A 20,850-nucleotide genomic window follows, 5' to 3' on the forward strand; every position below is an offset into this window, starting at 1 on the left:
CACACACACACACACACACACACACACACACACACACACACACACACACACACACACACACACACACACACACACACACACACACACACACACACCTTTTCAGGGTTCATGCTCTGTTATTGCCAGAGAGCTCTTAGAACGCCACAGGGAAAATCAATAGCAAATAGTTTAGAGTGGCTGATATGTGTGAACGCTGCTTAGAGTATTGATGGGACACTGCTGTGGCTGGTCTGCTCTTTGGGCATACATGTACTAAGGCAGGCAGGAGGCAGCTTTGTTGAAATAGCTGATTTTCATTCCCCCCCCCCCCCTTTGTGTGTGCGCCAAACGTGCCTGGGTGCACGTGTGCACATGTACCTGCGTATATATTTGTTGCTGGATGTGTGTGTCTGTGTATGTGCTTGCGTGTGTATGTGGAAGGGTGTGGATATAACAGTGTGTGTCTTTTGTTGTTGTTGGTGTCGCTGACAACAATGCTGACATCAATGCTGGAGGTGTGTGAGTGTCTGCACTGACCTGTGACTAAGGTGAAGGTACTGAAGACCTCAAACAGTGTCATACTATTGACTTTAACCCGTCCTTTCTCCTCTCCTCTAGGTCATCACCCAACCAGGGAAGAGCTTAGGCGTATCCCTCACCATGGCAACAACATCTTCCCACGCATCCTGCATTCTGACACACGCTCCTCTTGTGTGTGTGTGTCTCTCTTCCTCTCTATCTCTCTCTCTCTCTCTCTCTCTCTCTCTCTCTCTCTCTCTCGCTCTCTCTCATCTTCTCCATTACCCAAATCCACTTTGTTACCCCACCCTCCTCCTATTTGCTCTCTCTCTCTCTCTCTCGCTCTCTCTCATCTTCTCCATTACCCAAATCCACTTTGTTACCCCACCCTCCTCCTATTTGCTCTCTCTCTCTCTCTCTCTCTTTCTCTCTCTCTCTCTCTCTCCCTCTCTCTCTCTCTCTCTCTCTCTCTCACACACACTCTATCTCACACACTCTCTCTCGCACTCTCTCTCTCTCTCTCTCTCACTCACACACTCGGTCAATCTCCCCTGTCCTCTCATGCTCTGCCATTCCACTCGCTAATGTTGGACCAGCCACTCGCTAAGACATGTTCTCTACAGCATGCAAGGGATCCGTGGGCGAGTCAAGGTAGGCTTGAACCTTGAGGAGGACAGTACTATAGAGGTCATGTCACATACGCTCTATTCCTGTTTTGTTTTCTCTGACTGCTATGACAAGAAGACAGTGGGAGGTGGCATGAGTGAGTGTGAGAAACCGTGTTAAACTGTTGCTGTGTGTTTGTAAGTGTGAGAGCACTGCCAGCTGCAGCCTGGCTGCTGTGTGAGAGAGAGAGAGCAGGTAGAATGTGGGTCTGCTTAGCTGCCAGTCATATCTCAGGCGCTGCCCGTGCAGAAGTATTTACTTCTGTGTGGGTGTGTGTGTGTGTGTTTTGTGAGTGTGTGGGTAAAGGCATTTTGCAGATGTTACATTATGCAGATGTGTGTGTGTGTTCATCAGTGTGTATGATTATTCCCTCTGTGTCAATGGAAGCTTCTGAGGGAGTGTGTTCACCAAGACACACGCACAAGCTTCTGAAAGCCAGCCCTTGTGAATGAAGTGGCTGATTGACGGTTCAATTTACACAGCTTCATCTCTGGAAATGGAAATGAACAACACGAGCCACATTCTGGTACATCAAGTGCAAGATGGAACAGATTGAGCTACCCCTGTCTAATATATACACCCAGTCGTGCAGCTAAAGAGAGGATGTGTGTGATAGATGCACATCTCCCATTGTCATGTTCTGCAACGTCTTGGTTTATTTCTCGCCGTCCTCTTGGTGACAGCTGGAAATAGAACTATAATGGGATCTTCTCAGGTGTACTGCTGCCTCTCAGATCTCTGCCAGCCGGCCTCCAGCTACGGGAGGTGATATGTAGATCAGTGGAGGCTGGTGGCAGGAGCTATAGGAGGATGGGCTCATTGTAATGGCTGGATTGGAATTAATGGATAGGAGTCAAACATGTGGTTTCCATATGTTTGATGTGTTTGATACTGTTCCATCTATTCCATTTCAGCCTTTAGAAAATAGCCCGTCCTCCTATAGCTCCTCCCACCAGCCTTCACTGACGTAGATAAGGACTACGCTCCACAGATTCATTTAGATGTTTGGTAAAGTGTCGGCTGTTTCTGAGCAGTCATCATGTTTCTATAAATGACAGCAGATGAATCTTTGAAACATGATGTTGGCCTTTACAGCCAAGCCTGGTCTCAGATCTGTCTGTGCTGCCTTGCCAACTCCTATGGTCTTTGAGTTGACAAGGTAGCACAAACAGATTTGGGACAAGGCTATATATAAAGCCATTATCCTTCTTTAATATATACAGTGCCTTGCAAAAGTATTCATCCCCCTTGGCGTTTTTCCTATTTTGTTGCATTACAACCTGTATTTTTAAATATATTTTTTTATTTGGATTTCATGTAATGGACATACACAAAATAGTCCAAATTGGTGAAGTGAAATTGAAGAAATAGCTTGTTTCAAAAGATTATTTAAAAAAAACAATTACGGAAAAGTGGTGCATGCATACAATTGAAGACGGAGGTTTACATACACCTTAGCCAAATACATTTAAACTCTGTTTTTCACAATTCCTGACATTAATCCTATTAAATTCCCTGTCTTTGGTCAGTTACTATCACCACTTTATTTTAAGAAAGTGAAATGTCAGAATAATAGCAGAGATAATTATTTATTTCAGCTTTTATTTCTTTCATCACATTCCCAGTGGGTCAGAAGTTTACATACACTCAATTAGTATTTGGTAGCATTGCCTTTAAAATGTTTAACTTGGGTCAAACGTTTCGGGTAGCCTTCCACAAACTAATTTTGGCCCATTCCTCCTGACAGAGCTGGTGTAACCGAGTCAGGTTTGTAGGCCTCCTTGCTAGCACACGCTTTTACAGTTCTGCCCAAACATTTTCTATAGGATTGAGGTCAGGGCTTTGTGATTGCCACTCCAATACCTTGACTTTGCAGACCTTAAGCCATTTTGCCATAACTTTGGAAGTATGCTTGGGGTCATTGTCCATTTGGAAGACCCATTTGCGACCAAGCTTTAACTTCCTGACTGATGTCTTGAGATGCTGCTTCAATATATCCACATAATTTTCCTACGTCTTGATGCCATCTATTTTGTGAAGTGCACCAGTCCCTCCTGCAGCAAAGCAACCCCACAACATGATGCTGCCACCCGCGTGCTTCACGGGTGGAATGGTATTCTTCGGCTTGCAAACCTCCCCCTTTTTCCTCCAAACATAACGATGGTCATTATGGCCAAACAGTTCTATTTTTGTTTCATCAGACCAGAGGACATTCCTCCAAAAAGTCTGATCTTTGTCCCCATGTGCAGTAAGCAAGGGGCACCACCAAGCAAGCGGCACCATGAAGACGAGTTGTGTAACGTAATTCGTCCTCCTCTGACGAGGAGTAGACAAGATCGGACCAATGCGCAGCGTGGTATGTGTCCATGTTAATATTTAATAAATCAACTGAACACTGAATAACAAAACAACAAAGTGAAAGAATGAAACGACAACGAAACAGTCCTGTCTGGTGAAGACACAAAAAAAAACAATCACCCACAACTAAAATGGGAAAAACAGGCTACCTAAGTATGATTCTCAATCAGAGACAACGATCGACAGCTGCCTCTGATTGAGAACCATACCAGGCCGAACACAGAAATACAACAAAGATAAAAGAACATAGACTACCCACCCCAACTCACACCCTGACAAAACTAACACAAAGACAAAATAAAGGAACTAAGGTCAGAACGTGACAAGTTGTGGAGAAGTATAGATCAAGGTTCGGGCTATAAAAAAAAATCTGAAACTTTGAACACCCGACAGAGCACTATTAATCCCTTATTTAAAAAATGGAAAGAATACGGCACCACAACAAACCTGCCAGGAGAGAACCGCCCACCAAAACTAATGGACCAGGCAAGGTGGGTATTAATCAGAGGCAACAAATAGACCACAGATAACCCTGTAGGAGATGCAAAACTCCACAGCGGACATTGGAGTCTCTGTCCATAGGACCACTTTAAGCCATACACTCCACAGAGCTGGGCTTTATTTATTTTTTAATTTTTTTATTTTACCTTTATTTAACTAGACAAGTCAGTTAAGAACAAATTCTTATTTTCAATGACGGCCTAGGTACAGCGGGTTAACTGCCTGTTCAGGGGCAGAACGACAGATTTGTACCTTGTCAGCTTGGGGATTTGAACTTGCAACCTTCTGGTTACTAGTCCAACGATCTAACCACTAGGCTACCCTATGGAAGAGTGGCCAGAAAAAAAACATTGCTTAAAGAAAAAAAATCAGCAAACACGTTTAGTGTTCGCCAAGAGGCATCTGGGAGACTTCCCAAACATATGGAAGAAGGTACTCTGGTCAGATGAGACTAAAATTGAGCTTTTTGGCCATCAAGGAAAACGCAAATGCAAACCCAACACGTAAACCCAACACCTTTCATCACCCCAAGAACACCATCCCCACAATGAAGCATGGTGGTGGCAGCATCATGCTGTGGGGATGTTTTTCATCGGTAGGGACTGGGATACTGGTCAGAATTGAAGGAAAGATGGATGACGCTAAATACAGGGAAATTCTTGAGGGAAACCTGTTTCAGTCTTCCAGAGATTTGAAACTGGGACGGAGGTTCACCTTCCAGCAGGAAAATGACCCTAAGCATACTGCTAAAGCAACACTCGAGTGGTTAAAGGGGAAACATTTAATGTCTTGGAATGGCCCAGACCTCAATCCAATTGAGAATTTGTGATATGAGTAAAAGATTGCTGTACACCAACGGAATCCATCCAACTTGAAGTAGTTGGAGCAGGTTTGTCTTGGAGAATGGGCAAAAATCCCAGTGGCTAGATGTGCCAAGCTTATAGAGACATACACTAAGAGACTTGCAGCTGTAATTGCTGCAAAAGGTGGCTCTACAAACCATTTACTTTTTTTGGGGGGGGGGGGTGAATACTTATGCACAATCAAGTTTGCAGTTTTGTTGTCTTATTTGTATTTTTTTCACAATAAAAAATATTTGCATCTTCAAAGTGGTAGGCATGTTGTGTAAATGAAATGACACAAACCCTCCAAAAATCTATTTTAATTCCAGGTTGTAAGGCAACAAAATGGGTGGGGGGGTTGAATACTTTCGCAAGCCACTGTATCTGGGTGTCTGTTGGTGCACTCGTTTGGAGTGCACTCGTTCTCTTCTTCTTATAAACTTCTCTTATTTTCATTAATTCCATCTGTCATCGTCATCTCTCTCCCTCTCTCTCTCTCTCTCTTTCTTTCTCTCTCTCTCTCTCTCTCTCTCTCTCTCTCTCTCTCTCTCTCTCTCTCTCTCTCTCTGTCTCTCTTCCTCTCTAACCTCTCTAACTTCTCTTCATCCGCCAGCTCCATTTTCTACCTCACGCCGTCCTTGTCATTCACTCTAATTGATTGGCCTCCATTCAATCTCATGATCTCTCATTTCCTTTTTCCCTCATTGAATTCTCTCTCTCTGACTCTCTCGCTCTCTGACTCTCTTGCCGCTCTGTCTCTCTTTCACTCTATCTCTTTCCTTTCACCTCTCCCTGTCCTTTATCTTAAGTTCACCCTGAATGGCTCCTTCTTTTCTCCTCTTCTCCCTCCTTCACCTTCCATCCCCCACTCTCTTCTCTCCCCCTTCTCTCTCTCACTCTCTCTTGCTCTCTCTCGCTCTCTCTCTCTCTTGCTCTCTCACTTTCACTCCTCCCCTCTCCATGAATGGGGGGGGATAAGTTCAGACTTTGATAAACTGTCAGATGAGTCACAGGGCACAAGGTTGTTTGTGTGTTTGTGTGTGTGTGTGTGGGGGGAGGGGGCGGGTTTGTTTGCTCAAGCACACATTCTTTTATGGATGAAAGGTAGGTTTCTTTCCTGTCATCAGTGCTTTTTTGTGGGCATATGGTAGGGCCTTATGTCACATTCCCTGAAATCCACCTACGCATCTAATAACATAGGGTGAATCACAGGGTGCTATGCACATACGGGTGATGAGAGGATCAAGACATGAAAGGAGGGGGAAAAGGACATGAAAAGGTAAGGGTTGAATTGTGAGAAGGGAGGTGAGGCCAGAGTGAGGGAGAAAAGAGGAAAGTTGGCGGACAACATTCTTAGGAAGAATAGGTGCAACCGAGAACCAAAAAGGTTCTACCAGAAAGGTTCCATGTAAAACCCTATCCCCTCCACAAAGAACTCTTTGTGAGACTTTTTTTCTAAGGGTGCAGTATTAGGTTGGGGGGGGGGGGTATGAGATAAAGAGATGTAGATTAGCATGAAATAAAGGAAAAAGAGCAACGACAATTAAAGGGTGAGGATGAGGTGGCAGGAAAGAAGAGAGGTGGGATGGGGGACCAGTATTGGGGTCCAGTATTGGGGGACCAGTATTGGGGTCCAGTATTGGGGGACCAGCATTGGGGTCCAGTATTGGGGGACCAGTATTGAGGGGATTGGGGTCCAGTATTGGGGGACCAGGGTCCAGTATTGGGGACCAGTATTGAGGGTCCAGTATTGGGGGACCAGTATTGAGGGACCAGTATTGGGGTCCAGTATTGGGGGACCAGTATTGGGGTCCAGTATTGGGGGACCAGTATTGGGGTCCAGTATTGGGGGACCAGTATTGAGGGACCAGTATTGGGGTCCAGTATTGGGGGACCAGTATTGGGGTCCAGTATTGGGGGACCAGTATTGAGGGACCAGTATTGGGGTCCAGTATTGGGGGACCAGTATTGGGGTCCAGTATTGGGGGACCAGTATTGGGGTCCAGTATTGAGGGTCCAGTATTGGGGGACCAGTATTGAGGGACCAGTATTGGGGTCCAGTATTGGGGGACCAGTATTGGGGGACCAGTATTGGGGTCCAGTATTGAGGGTCCAGTATTGGGGTCCAGTATTGAGGGACCAGTATTGGGGGTCCAGTATTGAGGGTCCAGTATTGAGGGTCCAGTATTGAGGGACCAGTATTGAGGGTCCAGTATTGAGGGACCAGTATTGGGGGTCCAGTATTGAGGGACCAGTATTGAGGGTCCAGTATTGAGGGTCTAGTATTGAGGGTCCAGTATTGAGGGACCAGTATTGGAGATCCAGTATTGAGGGACCAGTATTGGGTGTAGCGTTATTAGAGATAGATGGTTGGAGATAAGGACAGCAGCTCAGACAGGGGAGGTAAAAAGCCACAGCATCTGGGCCGTGACTGGGAGTCATCCTCCACTATTTAGTCAGAGAGAGAGAGAAGGAAGGAGAAAGAGAGAGAGAGAGAGGAAGGGAGAGAGAGAATAAAAAAAGAGAGGGAGTGTGTGTGTGTGTGAGAGAGGGGGAGGGAGGAGGATGAGAGAGAGAGAGAAACAAGAGAGAGAGGGGAGAGAGAGAGGGGAGAGAGAGAGGGGAGAGAGAAAGAAAAGGCAAGGCCATCAATCTGTCAGACATCAAGACAACACCCTATTCAGCACTGCAAGACGGCTGTCCATTTATCTCCAAGCATATTGGCATAACCATGCATACTGTCCAAGTGGTTTTATAGAATGATGAGTATTGAATGCTCTAGTCTGGAAATGTTTTATTTCTTCTGTTGTGGATATATTCAGGTACAACGTCATTATGAACATGTTAAAGTTGGTTTCACTATATATATAACGGTTTGTCCCATGTGTGTCAATGAGTGTTTCACTGCATTCTCATGTAACATACGGTATCTGCCTGATTTAACGTCTAATCTCCTGCACTCCTCCGTCTGCCCCCTCTTCCTCCCTTTACCCACTCCCTTTTTTACTTTATGATTCACTTTGAGTGCATTTATCTTGTCCAATTATCTCTCTCTCTATCTATAGGTTTTCTATCTACTTCTCTCTATCTCTCAATCTTTAGGTTTTCTATCTATTTCTCTCTATCTCTCAATCTATTGGTTTTCTATCTATTTCTCTCTCTCTCTCTCTCTCTCTCTCTCTCTCATCCTCCCTATTCTCTCCCCCCTGCTCTGTATTGTTTTCTCCCTATGACTCTTAAATCTCTAGTGGCAGGAGGTGGGGTAAAACTGAGGGACTGATAGAAAGAGCCTTGATAAAGCTGCTTACGCAGACAACAGACAGTCTGAAACATCAATACTGAGCATTGTCACTGTCACTCACTCCTACAGAATAGGCAGGCATCAGGCTGAGTGTCTGATGGCACTGACATTGGAATGAAGGTTTATTGATGGCTGTCTCTGTCAGGTGTCAGGGAATTCTGGCGTTGGCTATTTGGCATTGTAAAGTGTATTTGTTTCTGGTCAGGTCATGTGCTCAGGAAAAACTCCAGGCTCAAATAATGAGACAGCAATGGCTTGCAAAAGCACTTTCATATTGTCTTGAACATTGTATTCGATCACATGTTACTACATGTCTTTATATTCTTTAGTAATGTGTGAGGACACACACCACTGGGGAGATAATCTGCTTAGGGATAGGCGTCCCGTCAACAGGACAGTTGTAAATCATGCAGCGCCTTGTGTCACGATCACAGATTTTAGAGAAACAACAAATGTCTGTACATATCAGTGTCTTATATCGTCTGAAAGCTTAAATTCTTGTTAATATAACTGCACTGTTTAATTTACAGTATCTATTACTGCGAAAAAATGCCATGCTATTGTTTGAGGGGAGCTCCTTACGACAAACACTTTTTTCACCATGATAGGTTTGATAAATCCACCTCTGAAGATGAAATGTGTACTTACATTCTGAAATCTTGCTCTGATATATCATCCAAAGGGTCCCAGAGATAACATGAAGTGTCATTTTGTTAGATAAAATCCTTTTTCATTTATTCCTCAGACATCCTAGAACGTAACCAGACTTCACTATATCATTAGGGGTGTAGTAATCCTATAGGACACCACATTTTGTCAGAAAGCGACATCTTCATGGCACGCCGATGACACGGGTGGTCTTCACTTGATCGACTGTAACTTTGTCGAACGGAGCTAGTTAGAGAGCCAATGAGCTGGGCTTTCTGGGAGTATCTGTCGCAAAATGTAGCTGCTAACATTGTGAGACAGCAAGTCTTTTCCTTTTGGGCAAAAATTATAAGAATTGTCAGAGTTATGAAGTTATGAAAACGGGGTGTTTTGGAAATGTTGAACTTATAATATGGCTACTAATACTGGAAAAGCTAAATCAAAGTTCAAGTATACAGATTTGACGATATTCTTGCAGAAAAATGTCATGTGAATGTAAATGTCTCCTTCACGATTTGCCCAAATGTACCTGGGCGACTTCACACTAAATGTCATGTAGTTTGCTCATACTTCAAGTTACCCATCTGAAACTTTGCACATACACTGCTGCCATATTGTGGACACCATCGGCGTGATGGCTAGATGTGGGACCTTTCTGTTGCATTTCAAAGATGGTGGTAAAAAATAAAAAAATAAAAAATTGTTTTCGGTGCCATTTTGGACAAAGTGAATAGGGTGCCATTTTGGACGAAGTGAATAGGGTGCCATTTTGGATGAAGTGAATAGGGTGCCATTTTGGACGAAGTGAATAGGGTGCCATTTTGGACGAAGTGAATAGGGTGCCATTTTGGACGTAGACGCTGTCATTCAATTCATCTTGTCCTATTCTTTCACATCGAAGAACGTATTTCCACTGGGGGAAAAGAAAGCACCAAACATTTCTTCATTCCCATTGGGACATTGAGCACAAAATCTACAGTTAGAAAACATACATTGGGTCAGTTTACATTGGGTCAGTTTAGTGAAAGTGAAAGGACTGATGGTGTTGCCGGTTAAAGTGTAACCTCAGGGGCTTTCTGATCATATATCTAAAGCACGTGTGTCACGGAACTGAAAAGGCCATTCTTCTGTAAATATGCTGAAGTGTGTCGGGACGTTATTATGTATTGGAGCTTGCGATTGAGAGCTGCTGCCTGTCAGTATTGTACAGTACAACAGTACATTGTGCCTGTGTTGAAGTATACACACTAGTATGTGTCATCAGGTCAGAGCTTGCCTGGTCTCCTTCATGTAAACGTTTACTGAGGTGTCTGAGGCCGGGGTTCAATGCAAGGCGTGCTATACTGTACAACCGATAAGGCACCTATGGCAATGTTCCTGCATTCGCGGAGATGGCACTCACGGTAACCACTGCATAATATGTCGGCTCAAGCGAAAATTACATTACGGATTGAAACCCAGCCTCGGATTGTACAACTGACACACAACATATTTGACACAATAGTTGTGTATCTGCATCATTTATTTTGACACAATTGTTCTCCAGAACCAGACAGACGCAGATAGAGCACAGCTAGTGGCCATCCACTAGACAATAACAATGTACTTGAGCATTGTATTGGGTTTCAATGAGAGATGTTCTCATGATGGAGATAGTGATTCATGTCATAATGTGAATGGCGCCGGGCACCCAATCTGGCTCATCTAAAACACAGACAGACAGAGTGCTGCTTCACTGGGAGCGCTACAAATTGGAGTTCAAGTGATGCTCATCTCATTTAATTGATATTCTCTCATTCTGAAGCTTCGTTACACTGTAAACCTCAAGATTTGAGGAAACCGATTTCACTTCATTATTTAAGATATCAAAATTAATCAAATTAAATGTTATTTGTCACATGCTTTGTGACAGGTATAGGTATAGACTAACAGTGAAATGCTTACTTAAGGCACCGCTTGCCTTGCGGTAGCAAAGAGAACAGTCTATGACTCGGGTGGCTGGAGTCTGTGACAATTTTTAGGGCCTTTCTTTGACACCGCCTGGTATAGAGGTCCTGGATGGCAGGGAGCTCAGCCCCAGTGATGTACTGGGCTGTAGGCACTACCCTCTGTAGCCCCTTGTGGTCGGATGCCCAGCAGTTGCCATACCAAGCGGTGATGCAGCCAGTCAAGATGCTCTCAATGGTGTATCTGTAGAACTTTGAGGAGCTGATGCCAAATCTTTTCAGCCTGCTAAGAGGGAAGAGGCGTTGTCGTGTCTTCTTCATGACTGTGTTGGTATGTGTGGGCCATGTCAATTCCTTAGTGATGTGGACACAGGAACATGTAGCTATTGACCCGCTCCACAACAGCTCCGTCTATGTTGATTGGGTCGTGCTCGGCCCTCTGTTTCTTGTAGTACACGATCAGCTTCTTTGTCTTGTTGACGTTGAGGGAAAGGTTGTTTCAGAGTACAGTTACTTGATGTGATTTTGTAGTCAATACTCAAACCAATAGAGTCACTGTGACCATATAGGGCATCCAGATTTGAGTTGTATCAGCTTGAAATGTTTGAGTAAATCAAAACATTGAACTTTAAGCTCAGTATTAATTAAATACAAGAGTTAGTGGTTTGAACTCTAAACAGATATGTGAGGACATTGTTTATATGAAGTTTATCACGTTTTAGGGAAGACCCAGATGCAGACAGTGTCGAAGTAACAAAAGTTTATTACTAGAACAGAAGGCAGGCAAAACGACAGGTCAAGGGCAGGCAGAGGTCAGTAATCCAGATCAGAGTCCAAAAGTACAGAACGGCAGGCAGTCTCAGGGTCAGGGCAGGCAGAGGTCAATAATCCAGTGTGGTGGGACAAGGTACAGGTCAGCGGCAGGCTCAGGGTCAGGGCAGGCAGAATGGCCAAAACCAGGAGAACTGGAACTAGAAACAAACAGGAGCAAGGGGAAACCCGCTGGAAGGCTTGACGAACAAAACAAACTGGCAACAGACAAACAGAGAACACAGGTATAAATACACCGGGGATAATGAGGGGAGATGGGAGACATCTGGTGGGGGGTGGAGACAAGCACAAAGACAGGTGAAACAGATCAGGGACAAAAGTTGATTGAACTTAGAATACAGACATTTTGTAACTCTTTTGGAAAGTCTTTATAAGACAATAAATTACATATCTCATAAGGCCTTATTTTTGTATATATTTTTGTATACATTTCTTTACCCAAGCACTGAGCGGGAAGAGGAAAATGGTGTACGTATGTATGGGTGTGTGTGGTATGTATGTATGTGTGTGTATGTATGTGTATGCATATATATGTGTATATGCATGTGTGTATGTGTATGTATATGTGTATATATATATATATATGCGTAGGTATGTGTAAGTGAGTGATGTTTTTTTTGTTTTGTTGTTGCTTTGTCTCTGTTGTTGTATCTCTTAATATGGGTGAAAATTGTGAAATTCCAATAAAAAAAAAGACTGTTACAAAATTTTTACCCCCTAATTTCGTGGTATCCAATTGTTAGCGGTGCCCATGCTCTCTTGTCTCATCGCTACAACTCCCGTACGGGCTCGGGAGAGACGAATGTCGAAAGCCATGCGTCCTCCGAAACACAACCCAACCAATCCGCACTGCTTCTTAACACAGCGCTCATCCAACCCTGAAGCCAGCCGCACCAATGTGTCGGAGGAAACACCGTGCATCTGGCGACCTTGGTTAGCGCGCACTGCGCCCGGCCCGCCACAGGAGTCGCTAGTGCGCGATGAGACAAGGATTTCCCTACCAGCCAAACCCTCCCTAACCTGGACGACGCTAGGCCAATTGTGCGTTGCCCCATGGACCTCCCGGTCACGGCCGGCTGTGACAGAGCCTGGGCTCAAACCCAGAGTCTCTGGTGGCACAGCTAGCACTGCGATGCAGTGCACTAGACCACTGCGCCACCCAGGAGGCATAAGGCCTTATTTTGAGGCCTAGTTTTACAGGCCACATCAGGCCTGCAAGTAGATTGGCAAAACTCCAGTAACTTTCCCTAAATTCCCCAATTTTCCCAAAATCCTGGTTGAAGGATTCCCTGCTTATTTCCTCCCGTTTCCAGGAATCGTCCGACCGATATTTCTGGAAAAGCTGGGAACTTTTCAAAATTTCCCAGCATTTTGGAAAGCCAGAGTTTAATATTTTTTTTATTCAGCTGCAACCTGCATTTATAATGACTGCCAGGATTAGGATAATTGTGAGGAGACTAAGCCATTTTAACTGGAATAACTGTTTCGGGAACAGGTGCAAAAAATCTGACTGGATTAGTTTAATATGAATTGTCTTTGTGTAGCATAAGATTATTCTATCAATCAATGTACAGTATATCCCCCTTATGTAAAGGCTACCTCTGCTGTATCCCTCACCAACTGCTATGCAGTTTAGAATAGTATGGATGTCAAACAACAACCAACGGCTGTAACGTAACAACAATGTGGGAACAGTCAAGGGGTTTGAATACTTTCTGAATGCACTATATACACCTTTTGGGGGGGGGGGGATTATTATAGGTTAAAAAGATACTCCAGGCCACTCTTCAATGTCTAAAAATAAAAACAAATATCTATCTGCAGTAGAGCATGCTGGGAAATATGATAGTTAGTTGTACTTTCATTCATGTCAACAAATACTTGACTAACCTCTGCTTGAACCAATTGTAATTTCTATGTGATATTACCTAACAAATGTGAGTACCTAGTTGTCCTGACAGATTTTGAGGTAGAAATATTTAATAGGTCAAGGCTCAACAAACAATACAACAAATGATTATGTCAACAGTTGTTTCAACTTTACAACCAAGTTGTGGAAACCTGATAAAGTTGTACTTACTTACAAAAAGTTATCATTTGTGTCATAACATTTCCAAAAACATAGTTGATATGACTTCTCGTTTAGTTTTGAGTGAGTACCACGTACACATTTGAAGTAAGAAAGACTTTTCATTGACTTTGAGATCAACAAAAAAATGACTTGGCGTTTATAGTGATTCCAGATACTAGACAATGTGGATAAGGCTACTGGTTGCAGCGTTTCTTGTGTCGAATATAAGAAAAACCTTGTATTTCAAAACAGAGAAAACTAGTAATAGTCATAGCTGTTTATTTTAGTCCTTAACATATAGCAGAGCTGTTGCAGGAAGGGCCATCCTTTGTTCACAGTCACATTGCAGCTGTGTTCCAAATGGCACATTATTCCCTATATACAGTAGTGCACTATATAGAAAATAGAGTGCCCTTTCAAAATTTGTGCGTAATAAGCTTTTTGAGCGTATAAATCATGGGACCAACACTTTACATGTTGCGTTTATATTTTTGCTCAGTGTATATACAGCATATGTGTCTTTTTTTCTGGCAGGAGTGGCACGAGGGAAATCGACAGTACATCCATAATTCAGACATGTCTAAAGCAGTGAATGTACTGTACAGTACATCGGAATGTTCCGGAACATGTACTGTACAGTACATCTGAATTGATGGACATTGATGGAAATATGGACACTGATGGACATTGATGTGTGATGGAGATTTCAGTTCAGTTATCTTTCACAGCTTCGTAGATAACAGGTGTAGACTAACAATGAAATGCGTACTTACGGGTCTTTTTCCAACAGTGCAGTTCAAGATGCAAAAGACTAATAGTTAGACAACGAATAAATACACAGCGAGTGTGAGAGAGTTTGAGAGAGAGAGAGAGCGAGTTTGAGAGAGAGAGAGAGAGAGAGAGTTTGAGAGAGAGAGTTTGAGAGAGAGAGAGTGAGAGAGAGAGAGGGAGAGAGAGAGAGAGAGAGAGAGAGAGAGAGAGAGAGAGAGAGAGAGGCCCCTCCCAGCCACAGGCTCTCTCCTCCCCGTGTGTGTGGAGCTGAGTTGTGTGCTGAGAGGAGCGCAAGTGCCAAACTGTGTGCAGAGGCAGGACAGGTGAGGGAGCAGAGCAGCACTGCCTACACTTCTTCAAAGACCGAGAGAGAGGAAGAGAGGAGTGAGTCAAAAGAAAGTGAGAGTGTCAGTCCCAGAGACGTGCGCCCCTGTCAGAATGCTGAGAAGAAAGAGGAGTGTATCCTTTGGGGGATACGGCTGGTACGTTACCTTAAGTCTCTTAGGGCTGGTGGCTGGCGCTGTGGCCTGAACGTGGGTGTGAATTCAGCAGGCTGCCGTTGTTCAGACTAGAGTTGAATGTGTTGAGAGCAAGCCAGTGACTCAGCCCCTGTAACAGGGTTGACAGAGAATCCCAGCCAGGCCCAAGGGTGTTAACAGGGTTCACCTTCCCACTCCTGGGCCAGACTACACTCAATCATATGACCCACTGAAGAGAAGTCTTTGAAAGGAAGGATGGGTGAAGGGCTTTATCTGTTCCACAGTGTGTGTGTGTGTGTGTGTGTGTGTGTGTGTGTGTGTGTGTGTGTGTGTGTGTGTGTGTGTGTGTGTGTGTGTGTGTGTGCGTGCAACACTTCTGCAGCAGTTTGACAGGCTGCTGTTCTGTCTCTGTACTGTCTATACCAGGGGGATTGATCACAGATGGTTATCAATTAGTTGCTTGGTGTTATTGTCCTCTCATCTGTTTTTGTTTCTCTAGTGGTGTTTTTAATCTAGATATTTACCTCTGGAATGCAGAAAATGTGCAGAAAATTGTGTTTTTCTTTTAAGTTTGTTTAATGACACATCTATCTTGTTTAGAATTATTGTTAGGTATGGCTAAAAGAGAAGTTTGTGTGCTCAGTTCAGACATTGACTTTGACTCCTCGACCTCCATGGTTACTAAAGAGGACATCTGGGATTCAAACGACAACAAAGCAGACACCCTGCCACTTGTTTGGTAAACAGCTGAGGAATGGGACCATCCATGAGATCCAAATAAAAACTGTTTTTAAGCTAAACAGTTTTTGTTTATAATTATATTGTTTATGGAGTAAAACAAACTCATATGTTGGGCAAGACAGTTGAACTAAGCTCATGAGGCATTTATAAGTTATATTCTTCAAGAATCAACAGCTGTACCAGATTGACCTTTTCAAGTGCATTTCTTACACTACTTATGTCAGCTCATGAATGTATGTACGACCTCAGTTTGCATGGCCAATATGAGATGTTCATGTGTGAGAGTTCAATAGTTCTATGGAAATTTCAGTGGCTCTCTTGTGAGAACTGAAAAGGTCTCAATTGTGTCAGAAGAGAGAAGTGCTGACAAAGTGTGGTGAATGGAGCTTGGCATCACACCATCACACACTTCAGTTCAGGTACACACACACACACACACACACACACACACACACACACACACACACACACACACACACACACACACACACACACACGCACTCACGCACGCACGCACGCACACACGCACGCACACACGCACACACACACACACACACACACACACACATACACACATACACACATACATACATTTTGTGTTTATGTGTGTGTTACTGTTGCTGTATAGCAGTGTTTCCCAACCCTGGTCCTCCAGTACCCCTAAACAGCACACATTGATTCAATTTATCAACGAACCATCAATCCCTCAATGTGCTGAATGAGGTGTTCTTTTCCAGGGCTGCAATGGAAATGTGTTCTGTTGGGGGGTACTAGAGGACCAGGGTTGGGACACACTGCTATAGAGAGACCATGAGGCAGCGTAGGAAGATAGCTGGTGAACTACCCTCCCTCAACTCAACCTCAATGTTTTACTGCATCGATGTCGTCAACCCACCATGGAGGCAATATGTTAATGCACTCAAACCACTTCCTCATGCTGAAACAGGCTGTCTTGTGTCCAACTATAGTCCAACCAGCAGAGGTTAAAAGGTGCTGAAATTAATTACTGCGTCCACGCTGAAGTAATCACTGTTAGGATTTTTGCTAAGCTACAGCTTTCTACTGTTGCTCTAGAGCTGGGAACTCCGTTATCTGTGGCCTGCCAGGTGTATGCCAGCTCTGCCAGTCTGCTGGCAGTTGTGAAGGTCAGGCCGGACATTAGAGAGAGAGAGAGGGAGGTGTCAGGCCCATCAGATGGTGAAGGAGAGATAGAAAGTAATGAGGGAGGAGGAGAAGAAGAGGTAGCATAAGGAGAGGTGGTAGATCATTAATAATCCAGGCACATTTGTTTTTGATGGAGGACTGCCTTCACTCTCCACTGCATCTCTGTGTATTTATAGTAAAGGCAAACACACACACACACACACACACACACACACACACACACACACACACACACACACACACACACACACACACACACACACACACACACACACACACACACACACACACACACACACACACACACACACACACACACACACACACACACACACACGTGCATGCACGCACACACACACACTCCATATAGATGGAGAGCTGTAGTCACGGGGTGTGTGCAGGCTTCCTATTAGACAATGTTCTTGAGTTGGTGTATGCATTAGCTTTGTGGTCAGGCCAGGGCAGGGCCATATTTCAGCTCCATAAAGCCTCAGAATCATTGTCCCTCAGAATCCTGGTACACAGCCAGTGTGGCAGGGTGGAGACAGCAGAGGAGGGTGGAGAGGCTGACTGGGCGAGGATGACCACACTGTGATGCCTCTTACATGGGGGGGAGGGGGGTCACTTTATGGTTGTTGTTGACCAGGGATGACAATTATTACACAGAAGCCATTCATAGAAGCATCCAGAAAGATTGCAACGATTATATTCAAAGCATTGGACAACATTCAAAACATATTTGTTTATGTCTGAGCTGACAAGGAAGCTGGAATAGACATCAAATGGCACCTTATTCCCATATACTGCACCTCTTTTGACCAAGGGGCTAAGGTCTATGGTCAAAAGGGCCCGGGTAAAAAAGTAGTGCACAATGTATGGAAAAGGGTACATTTTGGGATGCAGTCTTAGATACTACTAGGCTAAGTGACATACGGCTTTAGTTAGGGAGGATAAGGTCTACTGTACTACATGTGTCTTGACATTTTCAGGCCAGTTGTCGTGAAGGTCATTCATGGTTATGAGAGGTGTCCACTCATGTCTATGATAGCATTATGCAGGGTTCACCACACACAGACAAAACACAACGCCCACCAACACCACTACCAAATATATGTTTTATCTTATTTGTTTTTATAATGTAAAACCAGACTGATTTTCAGTCTGTAGAATTACCAAAGTAACAGGCAGTGGTTTTAAATCATTAACCGTCATTAAAATCATTAAATCATTCATTAATTTGTTGTTTTGCTGTTTCCTTGTAGAAAATGTTGAAATGTCTATTGCTTCCTCTTTTCTTTGTGGATTTCTATTCTGACCAGCGGAGTCTGGGACTGAAGTGAATGAAGTACGATAATAACTGCTCTTGAAAAGGTCAACTACAGCCAGCCATAGTCACTGTGTGAGCAGTAGGGGGTGAATGGCTGGTTTCGATGGTTTATGTAGGTCTGTCATGGAAATCAGTTCATTCTCGATGACTGGCCTGTAAATGTGTTTATGTTTGAACTCCATGCATCTCAATGCATCTAAAATGTCTCTATACAACACTAGTTATTTAATCTATTACATTGGAAGGGCCAACCATGTAACATCCTGCTAGCGCAACATGATTAAGTGATAACATATACATCATGTTTTGCTTCATGACCAATAACCTCTCTCTCTCTCTCTCTCTCTCTCTCTCTCTCTTCTTTCTCTTTCTCTCTCTCTCTCTCTCTCTCTCTCTCTCTCTCTCTCTCTCTCTCTCTCTTCCTTTCTCTTTCTCTTTTTTTCTCTCTCTCTCTCTCTCTCTCTCTCTCTCTCTCTCTCACACTCTCTCTCTCTCTCTCGCTCTTCCTTTCTCTTTTTCTCTCTCTCTCTCTCTCTCTCTCTCTCTCTCTCTCTCTCTCTCTCTCTCTCTCTCTCTCTCTCTCTCTCTCTCTCTCTCTCTTCCTTCCTCTTTCTCTTTTTCTCTCTCACTCTCTCTCACTCTTTCTCTCTCTCTCTTCCTTTCTCTTTCTCTCTCTCTCTCTCTCTCTCTCTCTCTCTCTCTCTCTCTCTCTCTCTCTCTCTCTCTCTCTCTTCCTTTCTCTTTCTCTCTCTCTCTCTCTCTCTCTCTCTCTCTCTCTCTCTCTCTCTCTCTCACACTCTCTCTCTCTCACACTCTCTCTCTCTCTCTCTCTCACACTCTCTAGGATTGACAAGTCCACAATCGCAGCTCTGAAAGGCCGGTAAGTGTTCCATTGACACTGAGTTGAGAGGAGCCGAAGGCCCCGTGGCCCTCTGTAATTTAATCTCCGGTCCGCATCCACTGAACTATACACCATTTATTTATCCACAGTCATGTACTATTCTACTGTCCTTTTTTGCAACTGTTTTCCTCCTTCGCTGACTGCCTTGTGGGAGTTCACACGCTGTGATGCGGGGGCTGTTGCAGAATATCTGCATTCACAGAGAGAGTTAAAAGGAGGGGGCGAGAGAGAAGAGCAGTGGGGGAGAGGGGGAGGGATGGGGAGAGGAAGAGAAGATGGGGAGTGTGAGGAGAAGGAGAAGAAGGTCCCGTGTGGCTTAGTTGGTAGAGCTTGGCGCTTGCAACACCAGTAGAGCATGGCGCTTGCAACATCAGTAGAGCGTGGCGCTTGCAACATCAGTAGAGCGTGGCGCTTGCAACATCAGTAGAGCGTGGCGCTTGCAACATCAGTAGAGCGTGGCGCTTGCAACATCAGTAGAGCGTGGCGCTTGCAACATCAGTAGAGCGTGGCGCTTGCATCACCAGTAGAGCGTGGCGCTTGCATCACCAGTAGAGCGTGGCGCTTGCAACACCAGTAGAGCTTGGCGCTTGCAACACCAGTAGAGCATGGCGCTTGCAACACCAGTAGAGCGTGGCGCTTGCAACACCAGTAGAGCGTGGCGCTTGCAACACCAGTAGAGCGTGGCGCTTGCAACACCAGTAGAGCGCTTGCAACACCAGTAGGCGTGGCGCTTGCAACACCAGTAGAGTGTGGCGCTTGCAACACCAGTAGAGCATGGCGCTTGCAACACCAGTAGAGCGTGGCGCTTGCAACACCAGTAGAGCGTGGCGCTTGCAACACCAGTTTAGCGTGGCGCTTGCAACACCAGTAGAGCATGGCGCTAGCAACACCAGTAGAGCGTGGCGCTTTCAACACCAGTAGAGCGTAGAGCTTGCAACACCAGTAGAGAGTGGTGCTTGCAACACCAGTAGAGCATGGCGCTTGCAACACCAGTAGAGCGTGGCGCTTTCAACACCAGTAGAGCGTAGAGCTTGCAACACCAGTAGAGAGTGGCGCTTGCAACACCAGTAGAGCATGGCACTTGCAACACCAGGGTCGTGATTTCGATTCCCATGGGGTGCCTGTATGGAAACATTATGAAAATGTATGCACTTACTACCATAAGAGCGTCTGCTAAATTACTCAAATGTAAGAAGGGGGAAGGAGAGCCTTGGGCAAAATGGCACATGCTTGCTTAAAAATGCGTGGGTTGGCTGAGAAACGCTGGCACACTCCACGCATGATTAGTGACTGCCATGCTTTCCCAGCGTTAGAGTTCAGGATTGTATGAAGTTCGTCTCTTAGCCTTTCCAATCTCCTCCATGGTTGGCTACACATACTGGAATTGACCCTACAGTGCTGAGGGGATGGTTGACTGCCTCTCCTGTTATGATGAGCATGGCAGGCAGCCAGACACACACAAACTGAGCCGCTGTGTACGTAGGTGTTTGCGTGATTGTGTCTACCTGAGTGGAGGAAGACCGCCTCAAGGAGTCTTGCTAATAGGGCATGGGTGGGGAAACTCGAGCCCATTCAATCCGGACCGCGGGAGGTTTGAGTAAAAAATAATAATTATAATAAATACATTTTTAAAAAGAAATGTATATGTAATGTATATATATATATATATATATCTTGTATTTTCTGTAATTGTATTTGCAGAGCTCCCTTGTAAAAGACACACTGATCTCAATGGTGACTGATTAAATAAGGATGACAATATATAGTGCATTTGGAAAGTATTCAGACCCCTTGACTTTTTCCAC

The 20,850-nt window shown here is 44.5% G+C and overlaps 1 protein-coding gene across 2 annotated transcripts in view; it reads left to right on the top strand.

The window, feature by feature from the left end:
- The first annotated feature begins 1,092 nt into the window (after positions 1–1,092).
- Positions 1,093–20,850, top strand: part of rap1gap2a (RAP1 GTPase activating protein 2a) — a 129,263-nt gene continuing 109,505 nt past the window's right edge. Inside the window, exons 1-2 of one of the 2 annotated variants that reach the window (XM_064984434.1) lie at positions 1,093–1,149; positions 18,989–19,024. In XM_064984434.1, coding sequence (XP_064840506.1) covers positions 1,109–1,149; positions 18,989–19,024 — 77 coding nt within the window. In that variant the 5' untranslated portion in view covers positions 1,093–1,108. Of the gene's footprint in view, positions 1,150–14,719; positions 14,916–18,988; positions 19,025–20,850 lie in introns of those variants that run through there. The other variant, XM_064984433.1, reaches the window with a different exon arrangement.

This window comes from Oncorhynchus masou, chromosome 13 (assembly GCF_036934945.1).
Source record: "Oncorhynchus masou masou isolate Uvic2021 chromosome 13, UVic_Omas_1.1, whole genome shotgun sequence".
In the NCBI taxonomy this organism is placed as follows: Eukaryota; Metazoa; Chordata; class Actinopteri; order Salmoniformes; family Salmonidae; genus Oncorhynchus; species Oncorhynchus masou.